General features: G+C 49.9%; 3 protein-coding genes across 4 annotated transcripts; all 3 read left to right on the top strand.

The window, feature by feature from the left end:
- Nucleotides 1–486: 486 nt before the first annotated feature.
- On the top strand, nucleotides 487–4,568 carry LOC122374726 (RNA 3'-terminal phosphate cyclase-like). Its single transcript, XM_043353651.1, has 2 exons — nucleotides 487–627; nucleotides 4,070–4,568. The coding sequence occupies exons 1-2, from the start codon at nucleotides 502–504 to the stop codon at nucleotides 4,172–4,174; spliced, it is 231 nt and encodes a 76-aa protein (XP_043209586.1). The 5' UTR covers nucleotides 487–501; the 3' UTR covers nucleotides 4,175–4,568.
- Nucleotides 4,569–8,220: 3,652 nt separating this feature from the next.
- On the top strand, nucleotides 8,221–12,841 carry LOC122374727. Its single transcript, XM_043353652.1, has 3 exons — nucleotides 8,221–12,038; nucleotides 12,321–12,422; nucleotides 12,787–12,841. Exons 1-3 carry the CDS (start codon nucleotides 8,221–8,223, stop codon nucleotides 12,839–12,841), a joined length of 3,975 nt encoding a protein of 1,324 aa, XP_043209587.1.
- Nucleotides 12,842–12,894: 53 nt separating this feature from the next.
- On the top strand, nucleotides 12,895–14,903 carry LOC122374730. Of its 2 annotated transcripts, none has more exons than XM_043353655.1 (2): nucleotides 12,895–14,712; nucleotides 14,831–14,903. In XM_043353655.1, the coding sequence occupies exon 1, from the start codon at nucleotides 12,953–12,955 to the stop codon at nucleotides 13,901–13,903; it is 951 nt and encodes a 316-aa protein (XP_043209590.1). In that variant the 5' UTR covers nucleotides 12,895–12,952; the 3' UTR covers nucleotides 13,904–14,712; nucleotides 14,831–14,903. The 2 variants fall into 2 exon arrangements, with proteins under 2 accessions (XP_043209590.1, XP_043209589.1); XM_043353654.1 differs by having other exon boundaries at nucleotides 12,895–14,744; nucleotides 14,831–14,855.
- Nucleotides 14,904–16,549: the final 1,646 nt, after the last annotated feature.

A 16,549-nucleotide genomic window follows, 5' to 3' on the forward strand; every position in this document is an offset into this window, starting at 1 on the left:
CTGATCGACGAACTTTCCACTCGAGATTCGTTGTGCATGTTCGCGGTCTCATTTGTACGTCTAACGTCCATGCCTGTAACTGTGTAGCTTCGTGAGTTACATGACATTTGTTTTGTCACTCGTGGCCGCCATCTACCCGACTGACAGACACACGAGTGCCGTTTTTCCCGCTCTGCAGTGTTGTGTCTGTTCTGTCAGCAGTGTGTGATTCTGATGGCCCTGTTAGGTAGATAGTGTGTGATTCTGACAGAGCTGTTCTGTCATCTGTCTGTGATTCTGGCGTCCCTGTTCTGTCGGCAGTGTGTGATTCTGATGGCTCTGTTCTGTCGGCAGTGTGTGATTCTGATGGCTCTGTTCTGTCGGCAGTGTGTGATTCTGATGGCTCTGTTCTGTACAGCGTGTGATTCTGATGGCTCTGTTCTGTACAGCGTGTGATTCTGACGTCCCCGTTCTGTCAGCAGTGTATTCTGATAGCTCTGTTCTGTACAGTGTGTGATTCTGATGGCTCTGTTCTGTCGGCAGTGTGTGATTCTGATGGCGCTGGCTGCCGGACGGTCTCGGATCAGGACAGTGAAGCCCACGTTACACACGGAGACGGCCATCCACATAGCCGAGCGACTGACACAGGTGAGGTTCTCCCATGAGGCGACGGACGCTCACAGTTGGGAGCGCATGGCAGCGGAGATATCCCCACAGTTGGGAACGAATGGCAACGGAGATATCCCCACAGTTGGGAGCGAATGCCAGCGGAGCTATCCCCGCGCGTACATACGGAATCCACCATCCATCTGCCGGGCGACTGGCACGGGCAGCAGCTGCCGGTTTACCCCCCAGCTGTTTGTACTGATGCAAATCGATGTTTAAACTGTCCAACTTTGTACTAATTCTTTTCCAGATTATTTAGTCGTGCTGCATTTTCTGCTGTACTAAGCATGTTGCTATGTTTTGTCCATTATTCCGTCCCGTGCTTTTGTTCTGGTCATTCTACTCTGCTTCCTGTTTGGTCTAATATATTTTTCCGCCTGAAAGTCGAGGCGTGCCAGCTATTGAGTGGTCTTTACCTGTCGAGTGTTATTTTGCTCCGTTGCTCGCATGTTGTGCAAAAGTTTGGCCGCAAACGTCTATTCCAAAGCTAACTACCGTAGTACGAATAAGGGGTTCCGGACAAAAAGTCAAATGATAAAAGGTAAAAGGATGATTAGTCAACAGACATTACGTCAAAAGCACGAAGTCAAAAATCTTAAAAGTCAACAGGTAAAAGGTCAACAAAGAGGAAAGTCAAAAGTCAAAAAGTCAAAAAGGATAAAACGTCAAAAGATAAAAAGTGAAATTGCCAAAAAGTCAATGAACAAAAAGCCAACTAGCATAGAAGTCAAAAGACAAAAAGTCAAATGGACATAAGGTCAAAAGACAAAAAGTAAAAACGGCAAAAAGTCAAATTGCCAAAAAGTAAAAAGAACAAAAGTCGAAAGACAAAAAGTGAACAGGACATAAAGTCAAAATCCAAAAAACCAAAAGGACAGAAAGTCAAAAGGACAAAAAGTCAAAAACAACAAGTCAACCGGGCATGAAGTCAAAATAAAAAGTCAAAAGTTCAAAAAGTCAAAAAGACATAGGTATAGTCAAAGTCCAAAAAGTCAAAAGGACAAAAAATCAAAGGGACAAAAAGTCAAAAGGACAAAAAGTGAAGAGGACAAAGGTCAAAAGACGAAAAGTCAACAGAACATAAAGTCAAATTACGAAAAAATCCAAAGGACAAAAAGCCAAAATCCAAAAACTCAAAAGGACAAGTCAAAGAGACAAAGTCAATGACACCTGGATCATCAGTCATTACATACATGAGATAACATTTACAAACAGCTGTACACAATTAAGCAGGATGCTGCACAATATGTATAACCTGCATCATTGGACATTGAAGCGAGACTGCCTCCATTGCACGACTGATGGGGATTCCCATGGCCCGCAACCGCGACTCAGCTGGTCACACGGGCATGCTTGGCTGAAATCTGACACACATCCGTTGACACGTGCTAGGTGGGAGCTCGCTCGCATCGTAAGGTTGTCATGAGGCAGCGTTACATGATCCTTCGAGACAACTGACTGTCCCAGGCGCAGTTTACTGGAATTATTTCAACAAATATAGTAGCCCGGAATGTTATCGATACGAAAAGTTTCGCTTGTTCAAATTTCCTATATTGTGTAGGGAGACGTTTCTCATCAATTGATCCCGTCACTGGTTCTATTAGCGATTTCACACTTTTATTATAGTTCAAGCGTATTGTATGGTACAATTGGTACAATAGTAAAGCGCGTCGTTTCTTTTAAATCACCGTTCCATGCTTCTATCCTCAGGATACGGAAATCCTTCTCCTCCACGCCGCAACCCCCTCCGGGCTGGACAGGCAACTTTATCTCATGCGGGCTGCTGGAGCGGCACCGCTGCTCCCGAGGGAGCGCACCCCGTAGCCGGGTGCAGTGAGTACCTTGGGGCTGATCGGCCTGTCCTTCGGGATGGGCTCAGCCCCGGTGACTCACTAGGATGCCTGCCCAGACCAATGTCTCCCCCTAATTCCTATCATCCTTCCGGCTCTGAAATGGTCTAATTGGACCGAAAGGGCCTAACCCAACAAAACAAAACAAATTTCTTTTAAATAGGTGGAAGTTGGAACGAGAGGCAATGGTGTGATTGTCGGATTGTCCTGCCTTGAAAGGAACGCTCATATCAGCATCAACAGACAACAACCTGTTAATATTCACGGACTGCATACAATTAAGGTGACCAATTTTCATCGAAAGGTACGGACTGCATACAATTAAGGTGACCAATTTTCATCGAAATGTATAGGTCAATTAAGTTATCGAGATGCGATTGCTAAAAACACAATTTTTTAGGACCTCGGAGCTGTGACGTCCAAAGAGAGGTGACAAGTATAGCGCATTGTGGCCACCAGTTACTGTCCCTCTCCTTCATCTTCGCCTCCGCCCTACGTCTCCTTATCGGAACTGCCCCCCCCCCCCGCCACCAGCAGGCACAGTACGCCAACTTTATATAGATAAGTTCACATTCCCAATATACTTTTTAAAGCAAAGTAAAAATAGGTAGGAGCGTTCTTATCGGTAGTGTCGGGGCACGCACGAGGACGCGCCGAGACTCTCTATGCGGTGCAGCCGGCGCCCAGCGGGCGGCGGCCGGGGATCAGGTGGCCCGGCGCGGGTCAGTCGCCGACCGGAGACGCGGGCTGCGGCGTACTTGTACCGACTTAGTTAACGACTGCTGTTGAAGACTACTTTTTGCTGTTGACTACATTTTGCGCATCAACTTTTCGCGCACCTATAAACTATTTGCTTGTTGACTTTTTGTGTGTTGACTTTTAGCGTGTTGACTTTTAAGCATGTTGACTTTTAGCGTGTTGACTTTTAGCATGCTGACCTTTCGCGTGTTGACTTTAAGCGTGTTGACTTTTAGCGTGTTGACTTTTAGGCGTGTTGACTTTTAGCGTCTTGACTTTTTGCGTGTTGACTTTATGCGTGTTGACTTTTAGCGTGTTGACTTTTAGCGCGTTGACTTTTTGACATGTCGGCTTTTTGTCTCTTTGACATTATGTCTTTTGACTTCTTGCGTGTTGACTTTTAGCTTGTTGACTTCTGGCGTGTTGACTTTTTGGCAGGTTGACTTTTTGTTCATTTGACATTTTGTCCTTTGACTTCTTGCGATGTTGACTTTCTGTCTGTTGACTTAATGTCCTTTGACTTTTTATCCGTTTACTTTTAACGTTTTGACTTTTCATCCGGGAATCACGAATAAGTGTATCGCAAGAGTTTCGTAAAAACTGGTATTTACCCATTTCTTATAAAGACAGGCTGTTTGCTACCATTTTCTTGTTTTTGTTCAGTCAGCCATGGTTTTAAAGTAAGGGAAAATCTTACACGATGCACAATGCACATGTCATATTGAAGCAGGTCTCGAGTTTTCTCGTCGGAGTTCGAGGACGCCCTGGGTGTGAAAGATTGAATAGGGTGCTAAACAGTAAACACTGATGGTTACAGCCTCGCATTTGGTTTACAGGCCAAGTTTTCTGTCGAAAAGTGCGACTCTGAATCGGGCGACAGTTACATCATCGAGTGCGAGGGCATTGGTCACTGCCGGGACCGACAGGATCCTGAGACGTAACGTCTGTGACACTGCTGAACAGAGGGAGGCCATAGCCAGGGTGTGAGACTCAGCACCGAGGCAGGGGCAGGGCGTCCGGCGGCCCGTCTGAGTGACTTACCCAGCCATCAGTGGTAGCTTTGAAGGCCGGCTGGCTGGGAGGAAGATATCGTACGCGGGCAGATAACCTCGTCCTGTGACCAGATGTCAGGCTGAGCTGAGCTCGCTAGCGAAAATGCATCCAGTCTTATTTTCTTTGCCGTGTGATCCTGTCTGTCTGTGATAACAAGTCACATATTTGTGTTTGATGTGCCGGATTTGTGATCAGTGTAATGCTGTGTTTTGCTATGTTTTGTGGCAAATGCATGTTAAAACCTGTTTTTGGTGAATGAATATATCAATATTCCCATCCTCAGGTTTGTTTGCTCTTACTTTTATATGATTTATCACAAACATCTACACAGTCGTGGCCAATCACGGATGAGATCAGCACGGCGGGAGAAGAAAAATATTTATTTTTAGCGAGACAACGCATAAGGACGAATTCTTTCATTCACTTTTTTTTTTGTCAATTAGCATAGCTGTACTCGAGAAGTAAAGTAGCTTTACCCGAGCTTCTCCGTCCCAGCTACTGTCGACACAGTTTATTCCAGCAACATTCAGAGAGTCGTCCTCGCTGTAATACGACTGCCGCCCTATGGGACTGGCGTATGGGCTGTATTTGTCTATCTGAACTGCCGTCCTAGATGTGTTCGAGTTATCCCCCTTGCCGTGTTTGCCGTGCCGTCCCAGCCCAGTATTCGGACTGCTTTCTCAGTTGTGTTCAGACTGCCCTCCTAACTGGAATCTGCAGTGCCGTGTCACCCGTATTTGGACAGCCGTGTCGCCTGTATCTGGCTGTGCTGCTGTCCCAACAGTGTTACGGACTCGCAGCCCAGTATTGGGACTGTCGTGATGCCTGTATTGGCGTCCCAGCTCTGTGACTGCCAGCCCGGCATTCGGTCTGCTGTGTTACCTGTATTGTCCCTCCCAGCTCTATGACTGCCTGCCCGGCATTCGGTCTGCTGTGTTACCTGTATTGTCCCTCCCAGCTCTGTGACTGCCTGCCCGGCATTCGGTCTGCTGTGTTACCTGTATTGTCCCTCCCAGCTCTATGACTGCCTGCCCGCATTCGGTCTGCCACGGACGGACGGCGTGACGCCGGCTGGATTCCGTGCCCGGTGCGGCCGCCGCTCTGAATGGACATAAAAGCCGCCGGCCGAGTGGTCGATTGGAACGAATTGAAATATTCCACGCCTTCGCGAACCCTTTGGGCAACGACTTATTCATGAATCATTTTGACATGTTTCTTTGAAACATTTGTGTACGTACTGGCAAGGAAAAAAAGAATTAAAAGAAAACCGTGCTTTCCGTGAAGTAAAACCGTGATTTAATTTTGATTTACTTTTGTGCACCAAAATATGCACTTTGCGAGTTTGTTAATTATTTTCGAAGAACTGTCCGGAGTCCATTGGCTGTGACTGTTGCAGAAAGGTCGACCGGTGACTTGAGCTACAGGACAGCCTGGGCGAACAGCTGTTCATCGGACTTATCAGGGCCCTGTTTCACGGCCGCTGTTTCACGCTGCCAGCACACGTGGCGAATTGGGTTTCCAATGAGATATCAACAAATTCGGACGCTCCAACATGGACTACGTTTCATAGGCAAGGGATTCGTATCCGGATTAGTGGAGCCCATGGAAACGGGGTCATGGAGTGACTTGACCAAAAACCTGTGACATCTACTCGCGAAATGCGCTGGCAGCGTGGTAGCAGCGTGCTAGCAGCGGCCCTGAAACACCGCCCAGACCACCACAGCCAGTCAGGACTGTATATGACAGCGGACTACTAGGGACTAGGAAAGCTGGCCGGGCCGATTGTGTGGTGCAGGGCGACCGGCCGAGGTGCAGGACAACGGTGTGGCACTGTCCATGGTGTAGGGCGTCAGGCCGGAGTGCATGACATGACAGGCCTGGTGTATGACAGGGGGCCTCCGCCGGCGGCAGGAGCTGCACGGCGGCAGCTCATGTATTATGGAGCCGCCCCATGGCCCGTGCACCTCCGCTGGGACCGCCTGGCCCGCCGCCGCCACTCGTTAGGCCGGGTAATTAACGGGACCGATTTGTGGCTGCATGGGTGCCTGATGGGTTCCTGGACGCTGAACAGCGCAGTCGGAGAGGCCTATCCATAATAACGCCGGGACTAGTCAGTGCATCTGCTCGGTGTGGGCTTCCCGTGACCCTTGGGGTTCGGTCTATAGGATGCTATTCGGTGTGGGCTACCTGTAGCCCTCTGGGGCCGGCCGAGGTTTGCTCCATGGGATCAGCGGGCGACAGAGATGCACACATGGGCCGCATGTGAATACAGAGCTCTACGGCTTTTCGGGATATCTGCATACCATGTTTTTATCAAGTTTTTTATCAAGGCTTTATGCTGCGTGTCGATTTTTTTGCCACTAGTTGCATCCGTCGTTGATAGGCTAGCGCTAGAGGCGATTCATCTAATGGTGGAGGCTGAAGCACGCCGTGTATAACCCTCTCCAGGCAGTTCGTCCCGAGGACTGATAAATGTTCCGTATTCCTGGAAGATGAATAATGGACAGGCATTCCGTCAGACCTGTTAGTGCCCGTCTTCATGGGATTCAGGATGTCGTTCTAGCCGCGGTAGGTGGTCCGACTTTTGCTGAAACGTAATAGTTTTATTCAGATTCACTCCAAATAAACATTAAATAGGTATGTAACGGCCATTCAAATCAATTTCTACAAATAAACCGCCATTCTACTAGGTGCCGCTATATTGTACGTAAAACCTGAAACAAACAATAGTATCAACAAAAAATAATACACATGGACACACGAACAACACAAAGACCAATCATTTCAAAGCATTGCATACATTAATCAATTATCAATGGACAATAATCTTACTTTTGTGGGATCTGACGTCCCAGTATCACAATCGTACGTGTCAATGGCCACGCTTCACCGCGTGCCACGCCCTGTTCAAGGTTCTATTAATTGGAGGCGGCAAATTGGGGAAAAGAAAACATCGCTGCCCAATGACCTCTGGGCGGCGGTTACATGGTATTCCCGCCCGGGTGAAGCGTGCACGCGGTGAAGCGTGGCCATTGACACGTACGATTGTGATACTGGGACGTCAGATCCCACAAAAGTAAGATTATTGTCCATTGATAATTGATTAATGTATGCAATGCTTTGAAATGATTGGTCTTTGTGTTGTTCGTGTGTCCATGTGTATTATTTTTTGTTGATACTATTGTTTGTTTCAGGTTTTACGTACAATATAGCGGCACCTAGTAGAATGGCGGTTTATTTGTAGAAATTGATTTGAATGGCCGTTACAGTAAAACTTTTCGGATCTAGTCCTGATTTTGAGAGACTTTGTAGTTGAAAGATTGTCTTTATTTTCTTCTTTTAACAGTTTCAGTTGCACTGAATGAATATCAACTGGTTGTAGATTCTAGGGCAGTCAGTGGTTACGCAGGGTTGTTAGTAGGATTCCCCTTGTCGTATCATGCATGATGGTTGACTAGTAGAGGTGTTTGTAGCTAGACACACCTGTATTTGTCACTTTGACCTTGAGTTTTGGCCTCAGCACCTGGACGTCTGACCTTGACGTGTTAACACTGGTTTGGGTCACAATGTTTTGTGCTTCATTTTTGTTTTGTTATTGCAGTATTTAAACTATTATTTGCACCTTTTACATTTATTTAAGTAGTGAAACTAAATCCTTTGCCATCTTTTCTTGAGCAATTCCTTGCCTGGTCCACAATGAGTGACGAACAGAGGATGTTGTCTGCGAAGGGCAGGGAGCTGCGGACCACTGAACCAGGCTGCTCAGAAGTCAAAGCTGTACAAGCAGTTATTGAAGAAGCTGAGATCACGTGGCAGCTTACTGTTGGAGTCTGTTGAGCAGGAAGAAAAGCCGCAAGTGATCAGGAAGGACTTTGACGTCTGGAAGCATGATTATGTTGATTTTGTGCAAACATATGAAGTGATATGCTCCCTGATGGAGGGTGAAGAGAGAGAAAACCTGGATCATGACAAGAACCTCACTGAAGTGAATGAGCTGAAAGGCAAGGTGGAGGCTCACCTGTCTTCAGTCTCCGCAGATGATGCTACTCCTGCAAGATCTGACGCTGGTGGATCACGTTCAAGCAAGTCATGTGCCGGCAGCGAAGTAAAGGCACAGGTTGTGCTCATGAAGCTCAAGATGCAGCAGGACAGAGCAGAGCTGGAAGCAAGAGCTGCAATGAGTAGTAGAAGGCTGCATCTGAAGCAAAAACAAGAACAGCTGCTGCTGGAGCAAGAACAACTGGATATAGAAACAGAAATGAACATAAATGAAGCCAAGCTGAGGGTGGTTGACCAGTTTGATGTTGACAGAGAGGAGGGAGCAAGTCAAGACCCAAGTGATGAAGTTGGACCTGGTGCAAAGGAGGAGAATACTGAAGTGGTCACTGGAACTGGAGCAGTACCAAGAAATGATGTCTCCATTGATGCTGCAGTCCAAGTGAAGGATAATGTCCAAGGCACAGGAAGAAATGACAAGACAGTGACAGCCAATGGTCGAGTGGAGGATGATGAACCCAGCACTCAAGCAGCACTACACAGACTGGCAGATCTGCTTACTGAGCGACACAATGGTAGTAGGCTTCCCGTGCTGGAACCAGGCACCTTCAGTGGCAACATTGAGGAGTTTCCAATGTGGCTGAAGTCTTTTGAAACCTATATTGAACATCAGACATCCTCTCCCATCGAACGCCTTCACTTTCTAGGAAAGTACACAGCGGGTGAAGCCAAGACAGCCATCCTGGGCCTGCTCCACCTGAGGACAGATGAGGCTTACTCGCAGGCGAAGGCGAGACTGAACGACAGGTTCGGAAACGACTTCATCATATCCAACACGTATCGCATGAAGTTGAGGAGCTGGCCCGCAATCAAAAATGAAGATGGTCGTGCTCTCAGAGATTATGCTGATTTCCTCGAGCACTGCCAAGCGGCAGCTGCGGGTCCTCTTCGCCACCTAGGAATCCTGGATGACTACCTGGAAATTCAGATGATGGTGAAGAAGCTGCCCAAGTACCTGGTGGACAGATGGAAGAGGGAGGTGGACAAGTGGCTCTACGATGAAAAGGGCGTTGCTAAAAGGAGACATCCACCGTTCTCAGAGTTTGTCCGTTTTGTTGGCATCGAAGCCAGGATTGCTTGCGGACCAGTGGATGTACCCAAGTGTGAAGAAACGCGGCAAGCCCCACAGAAGACACAGAGTAAGGCCAGGACTTTCATGTCCACAACGGGTGTGAAGAGGGCCAATGGAGGAACTCAAGTGGACACAAGGAAGCCTTCAACATGCGAACTGTGTCAACACCAGCACAAGATAAGCGACTGCGACACCTTCAAAAGGATGACTGGAACTGAACGGAACAGCAAGGTCAACGAGCTGGGACTGTGTCGAGGCTGCTTAAGAAGAGGACACAGGTGGAGGGAATGCCGCTCAAGATGCAAGTGTGATGAGTGTGGCAGGTGGCACCCTACGATTCTGCATGATGAGTCACTTCTCAAGAAAGCTGAGGTTCAGCCTGAAGGCCAACGGAGGACGTCCCACGCGGCACCGCAGGCGACTTCATTCTGCTCGGGCTCTGTGTCAGATGCTGAAGGAGGAGGCTGCTGTCACTCACTGGTGGTGCCAGTGCTACTGAGTCATGTTGACAACCCGGAACACAGCGTGCTGGTGTATGCTGTACTGGACGCTCAGTCTGATGCCTGTTTTGCTTCAGAGCCTGTTTGTGAAGCCCTGAAAGTCGACGGAAGAGCCACGAAACTGGAGCTGAGCACTATGACGGGGAAGTCGGTCATCAGCAGCCGAGCGGTACAGGGTCTGGTGATCCAGCCCCTGACAGCAGATGAAGCCATCAGACTGCCATCAACCTACACTCGTCCTGAAATCCCATGCTCCAAGAAGGTCGTTCCTAAAAGGGAGACAGCCATGAAGTGGAAGCATCTGGAGAGAGTAGCCAGTAAAATGCCGGAGTTCTTCCCTGACGCACCAGTGGCTCTGCTTTTGGGGACCAACTGTTCACGCGCCATCAAGCCACTGGACGTGGTTTCTGGTAAGGACGACGAGCCCTGGGCGATCCGAACCCACCTGGGGTGGGGCATCGTTGGCTGTCTCGGTGGGAGCAACGACCCGGACGCGACGTGTCATCTGGTGGACACTAGCGATGGTCACCCCAAACGTTGTCATTTCGCATTCAGATCGCAGGTGCGCGAGGTGAGCCCACTGGAGGTGCTGAAGGTGCTCGAATCCGACTTCCAGGAGACTGGCCGAGAGGATAAGACAGCTTTATCGATCCAGGATCAACAGTTTGTGAAGAAGATGAGTGAGGGACTCGAGCACCGCGAGGATGGCCATTTTCAGATGCCGCTGCCACTGAAGAATGACAAAGTGTCCATGCCAAACAACAAGACAGTCGCCATGCAAAGACTCAAAGGACTGAAGGCGAAGCTGGTGAGAAACGAGGCCTACAGACACGACTACACCGGCTTCATGGCGGCGACGTTAGAGAAGGGCTACGCAGAGAAAGTCCCCAGTGAAGAACTGGAGCTGGATGATGGCAGGGTTTGGTACATTCCGCATCACGGGGTGTACCACCCACAAAAGAACAAGATTCGAATCGTATTTGACTGCAGTGCAGAGTTTCGGGGCCACGTGCTAAACAGCCACCTCTTACAGGGACCGGACCTCACAAACAGTCTCACCGGAATCCTGTGCCGATTCCGTAAGGAGCCTGTGGCGGTTTCCTGCGACTTGGAGGCAATGTTCAACCAAGTGGGAGTCGACGTCAGGGATCGCAACTTGCTCAGGTTCCTGTGGTGGGAGGATGGAGACTTGAAAAGAGACCCAACTGAATACCGGATGAAGACTCACCTATTCGGTGCCACCTCGTCACCCGCGTGTGCAATGTTTGCACTCAGAGCTGCTGCTGATTGTCAGCGAGGTGACACTGAAAGAGAGGCCGCCGACTTTATGAAAGGTGATTTCTATATTGACGACGGTCTCATCTCTGTACCAGACGCCGAGACAGCGGTCAAACTGATTGACACGACCAGAAAGCTCTGCGCACGTGGAGGCTTCACTGTTCACAAGATCCTCTCGAACAGCATTGATGTCGTGAAGTCGGTGCCGATGGAGAGTCGCTGCGCTGGACTTCGGAGTCTAGATGTCGGTTCCGGTGATCTTCCCGTTGAGCGGACTCTGGGAATCGACTGGGACACGGACACCGACATGTTATCCATCCACGTCACGCCGAGAGTCAGAGAAGTGACCAGAAGAGGAATACTATCAGTAGTAAGTTCGTTTTTTGATCCACTGGGCCTGGTGTCTCCTTTCATCTTGAGAGGGAAATTGCTACTGAGGGAGCTGTGTCGTGAGGGCTGCGGATGGGACGATCCTGTGCCCAGCGATGTGGCTGACGCATGGAAGGAGTGGATGGAGAGTATGTTGGCTCTGAAGATCGTGAGTGTTCCACGATGCTATGTGGAAGGTGGGCTGCAGGACAAGATGACTGTAGAGCTGCATCATTTCTCCGACGCCAGCGCTGTGGGCTACGGGCAGTGCAGTTACGTGAGGACGGTTGACCAAAATGGACTGGTCAACTGTTCACTGATCATCAGCAAGGCTCGTGTGGCACCAACCAAGCCGGTTACGGTGCCAAGGCTCGAGTTGACCGCTGCCGTACTCTCTGTGAGGATGAGCAAGTTCCTCCAGGACGAACTGAAGCTGCAGCACCTACAAGAGTTCTACTGGACAGACAGTAAGGTGGTGTTAGGCTATATTTCGAACGAAGCGAGACGTTTTCACGTTTATGTCGCGAATCGAGTTCAGGAAATTCGCAACCATACTGAGCCAAGTCAGTGGAGGCACGTAACAAGTGAGGAGAATCCAGCCGATCTTGCCTCCCGAGGCATCAGAGCCGAGGAATTGGTGGACAGTGCCTTGTGGTGGCACGGACCTGCCTTCCTGTCCCGTGCGGTCCTGCCGGAGGGCGAGGGACCACGGGAGGTTGGAGACAAAGATCCTGAGGTGAAGTCACGCTCTGCTTTCAGCTTCGCCACAGCAGTGCGGGAGGAGTTCGCTGGAATTCCGAAGAGGCTCGAGTACTTCTCTAGCTGGTTGCGAGCCAAGCGAGCAGTAGCGACGTGCGTCCTGTACGTGAGGAAACTTCACCACCTCGTGATGATGAAGAGGAGTGCCGTGCAGTCACGAGATGTTCCCAAAACGCAAGTCGGAGTAGAAGAACTGGAAGAAGCAGAGAGGATCATTCTGACAGCATTGCAGCGACAGGAGCTGCCAGGTGAAGTCGACCGCGCTGGACGATCGGGACAGGCAAGGACGGTGGGAGCCGGCCGGCGGACCGCCACGGTTCCCAAAGAGTTGTCTCGTCTCGATCCAGTTGTGCGAGACGGGTTGATCTGTGTTGGTGGGAGGCTTCGCAGGAGCGGTTTTCCAGAGAGTGAGGTGCACCCTGTTATCATCCCCAACCGAAGCCATGTGACGTATCTGATCGTCAAGGAGTGCCATGAGAAAGTCGGACATGCTGGGCGAGGTCTCACTCTCGCTCGACTGAGGTCATCTGGCTAGTGGCTACTGGGTCGTCGGAGGGAGACGATCGGTGGCACGCCTGATTCTGAACTGTGTCAACTGCAAGAAGCTCCGTGGCCACGTTCTGAATCAGAAGATGGCCGACCTGCCGCATGACAGACTGGAACCTGCGGCGCCTTTCACCTATTCAGGCGTGGACTTGTTTGGTCCATTCCTGGTACAGGAGCGACGGAGTGAAGTGAAAAGGTGGGGCGTTCTCTTCACGTGCATGTCGTCTCGGGCAGTGCATATCGAGACGGCAAACTCACTGTCGACGGACTCTTTTCTTAACGCCTACAGACGGTTTGTGAGCCGAAGAGGCCCGGTGAGGGTGCTGCGAAGTGACAGAGGCACAAACTTCGTGGGCGGGAAGAGAGCCTTAGAGCAGGCTTTGGACGAGATGGACGACGACAGGATACGCAGAGAGCTGGTGAAGGAGAACTGCGACTGGGTCATCTTTCGGATGAATGTCCCAACAGCCAGCCACGCAGGAGGCGTCTGGGAGCGTATGATTCGCTCCGCTCGGGCTGTCTTGGGCGGTCTCGTTCAGGAATGTCACGGGGCTCGGCTGGATGACGAGCTCCTGCGAACGCTGCTCTGCGAAGTGGAAGCTATCGTTAATAGCAGGCCTCTCACATCCTTCAACATGACTCCCGATGAACCCCACCCAATCTCACCCATGACTCTACTAACACAGAAATGTAATGTAGTGCTTTCGCCGCCTGGTGCCTTTCAGAGGACTGACGTCTACTGCCGTCGTCGCTGGCGACGCGTCCAGTACCTGGCAAACCGGTTCTGGCAACGATGGCGCTCCGAGTTCCTCCCGAGTCTCCAGGAAAGGAGGAAATGGGCGACAGCGCACGAGAACATCGAACTGGACAGCGTCGTGCTCGTTGTCGACGACAACTCTCCCCGCTGCAAGTGGATGCTGGGGCGCGTCACGCGGCTTCATCCGTCCGACGACGGATTCGTCCGGCGGGTCGCCGTACGCACGAAAGACGGAACATATGATCGACCGATACAGAAGCTGGTGCGGCTCCTCCCGTAGGCGCCGACTTCGGTGGCGCTCGGCGGAGCTGGGCCGCGCGCTGCTGGTGGCTCCGGCGGCGCTCTGCGGGGCCGGGCCGCGCGCTGGTGGTGGCTTCGGCGGTGCTTGAGCAGAGTTGGCGGCTGCAGCCATCGACGGCGCTCGGTGGGACTGAACTGTGCGCAGCTGTCAGGCTGAACTGTGTAGCTGCTGCGTAGCCTGGACTGCTGCGTAGCCTAGACTACTGCTGCGACCCTGAGCGTTGCGCGTGGGGCTGTCTGTGGCTCTGCCAGTGACGACGGTGGCTCATTTGATGACAGTGGCTCAGACGTTGAAGGTTTAACTGAGACATGCAGTTATGCAGTGCCTCAGAGCGTGCGACATAAACAGTTAACAGCCACCGACAGTGTGGTGGTTGTTAGTGCGTTGTGAACTGAGGAGAGTGGCACGTCAGCCGACGAGTGAGCTGACTAGTATGTGTTGGCGCTACGTATCGTGAGCGGCTGCCGAGTGACGGTTAGTGATGGACGACGGGCAACTCCCGTGACGTAAGATGATTTCAGTTTGCCACCATCTTTACCGTCGTCGGTCGTGTAGCGCAGGATGGTTGCGCTCCGCGGTCGTGTTGCGTAAATGTGGACTGTCTTGTTATAGAATCGTGACCGATTGGTGGGAGTGTAACCGCCGCCCAGAGGTCATTGGGCAGCGATGTTTTCTTTTCCCCAATTTGCCGCCTCCAATTAATAGAACCTTGAACAGGGCGTGGCACGCGGTGAAGCGTGGCCATTGACACGTACGATTGTGATACTGGGACGTCAGATCCCACAAAAGTAAGATTATTGTCCATTGATAATTGATTAATGTATGCAATGCTTTGAAATGATTGGTCTTTGTGTTGTTCGTGTGTCCATGTGTATTATTTTTTGTTGATACTATTGTTTGTTTCAGGTTTTACGTACAATATAGCGGCACCTAGTAGAATGGCGGTTTATTTGTAGAAATTGATTTGAATGGCCGTTACAAGGTATGTGCTACATCCCGTTGACTACTAGGCTTCCGATTCCGCAGTTACGATATTACATATATGCATCTGTTGCAGTTATATTGGTTTGCAACCATCAACGGTGCTAGTAATTGATCGTGTTCTGTGACGGGTGCCTGTCTAAATTTATCTTCTCGGCAGGTCAAGCAGAAAACGCACGCAGCCTGGTATGCGTGCACGAGCCGTTACGGACGTTGTCCCGTTCCATGCATGTGCGGCGTGCGCGGTCAGAGACGCAATCAGATCAGTGATCAGTCGGGGCCAAGGCCAATTAGACATTACCGGGGAACAGGTTATTCTTGTGCCTGCACTGAAAACTTTTTTACCATTTCCTGAAGGGTAAACCCGCCATAGCATGGTAGCTTGACACACAGACGTTTTTTACCACCTTCCAGATGGTAAATTTTACTCTTTCATGAAGAGTAAACTCGCCAGGGAGGGGTAACATGACACACACGTTTTTTACCATCTTCTGAATGGTAAACTCTTTTGATTTACTCTTGTCTAGAGTGTAACATTTTTTGGGTTACACTCTTTGAAAGGGTAAATCTTTAACGGAACCCTTTTTTAGGGAGTAACGCATCATCTACTCTGTGCTTTACCCTCCTACAGAGAGTATATTCTTATGTCCTACCCTTTGTCACATGGTAATGTTTACTCTTTCCTTTAGTGTAAACCCCCCAGAGGATGGTAACAGACCCACAGACGCTTCCTTCAGAAGCTTCACGAAGCTTCTGTTAACCGGAGCTCACCAACTAAAAAAAAATGTTTCAAGAGCAACAATGTAGGTGTATTTGGCTTCCGTACAAACAATACGAGGGGCACACCAACCATGAACATTGTGAGACTCTTCACTTATTCATACAAATTTATACAAAGCGTTCAGCAATGCACAAGCGGTAAATAAACACCACGATACAACTTGAATGCAATTTGAATATGAATACAAGACATTCAGCGCCCTCATATTGGATTAGGCAGAGCGCACAATATTTGAAGTATGAGCGACGGCGTTCCTGGGTGGTCGCCCGTCTGCGTGAGATAATGAGACTGGATCACTACAGTGCAAGGCTTTTTCAAAGTCACCAACAAAATGCATAAACTTGTAGCATCACAACAAAATTAATGTACGTACTCACAACACTAGGCCACGTGGCCGTGCACGGGGTCCTGTTAACCAGGTCAAATTAGCACCACTCAACGGCACGCAATGCTCTAGCACATCGGTACTTACAATAAAATGTCCACAGAGGCTCTATAGGCGATGCACAACACACAAGCACAATCACCAACGGCCACGCCGCGCGGCACCGACACTGCTCACATCCGCTCTCGGAGACCAACGGCCGAAAACTGACAGATGCGCGCGGCCTTCAAACCGCAAACGGCCGATCTCGTTTCTGATTGGCTGATTGTTTCCATTTCAAATATCATCTTCACGAGGGTAAACAAGATCCACGCATGAAACGACTATCTGTACCCGAGTCATGATACCCAGGAGGAAAGAGTTTTCGTGATGTTCTGGATCGCGAGAGTAATATTGATATTTACATGGTAATGATACTCTTCGCTGGCGAATAAGCTCATATTAACCACGTACCGTTACTATGCACATAATGGTAGCA

Source organism: Amphibalanus amphitrite, unplaced genomic scaffold (genome assembly GCF_019059575.1).
Source record: "Amphibalanus amphitrite isolate SeventyFive unplaced genomic scaffold, NRLGWU_Aamphi_draft 001703F_arrow, whole genome shotgun sequence".
Taxonomy (NCBI): Eukaryota; Metazoa; Arthropoda; class Thecostraca; order Balanomorpha; family Balanidae; genus Amphibalanus; species Amphibalanus amphitrite.

What these genes read in the sequence shown, in the direction of transcription:
- LOC122374727 (XM_043353652.1), top strand. Translation starts at nt 8,221, where the DNA reads ATGGAGGGTGAAGAGAGAGAAAACCTGGATCATGACAAGAACCTCACT. An exon ending in TGGACAGACAGTAAGGTGGT is followed by an intron (nt 12,039 to 12,320) that starts GTTAGGCTATAT and finishes CTCTGCTTTCAG; the next exon opens with CTTCGCCACAGCAGTGCGGG. An exon ending in GCAGTAGCGACGTGCGTCCT is followed by an intron (nt 12,423 to 12,786) that starts GTACGTGAGGAA and finishes CTGATCGTCAAG; the next exon opens with GAGTGCCATGAGAAAGTCGG.
- LOC122374726 (XM_043353651.1), top strand. Translation starts at nt 502, where the DNA reads ATGGCTCTGTTCTGTCGGCAGTGTGTGATTCTGATGGCGCTGGCTGCC. An exon ending in TAGCCGAGCGACTGACACAG is followed by an intron (nt 628 to 4,069) that starts GTGAGGTTCTCC and finishes TTTGGTTTACAG; the next exon opens with GCCAAGTTTTCTGTCGAAAA.
- LOC122374730 (XM_043353655.1), top strand. Translation starts at nt 12,953, where the DNA reads ATGGCCGACCTGCCGCATGACAGACTGGAACCTGCGGCGCCTTTCACC.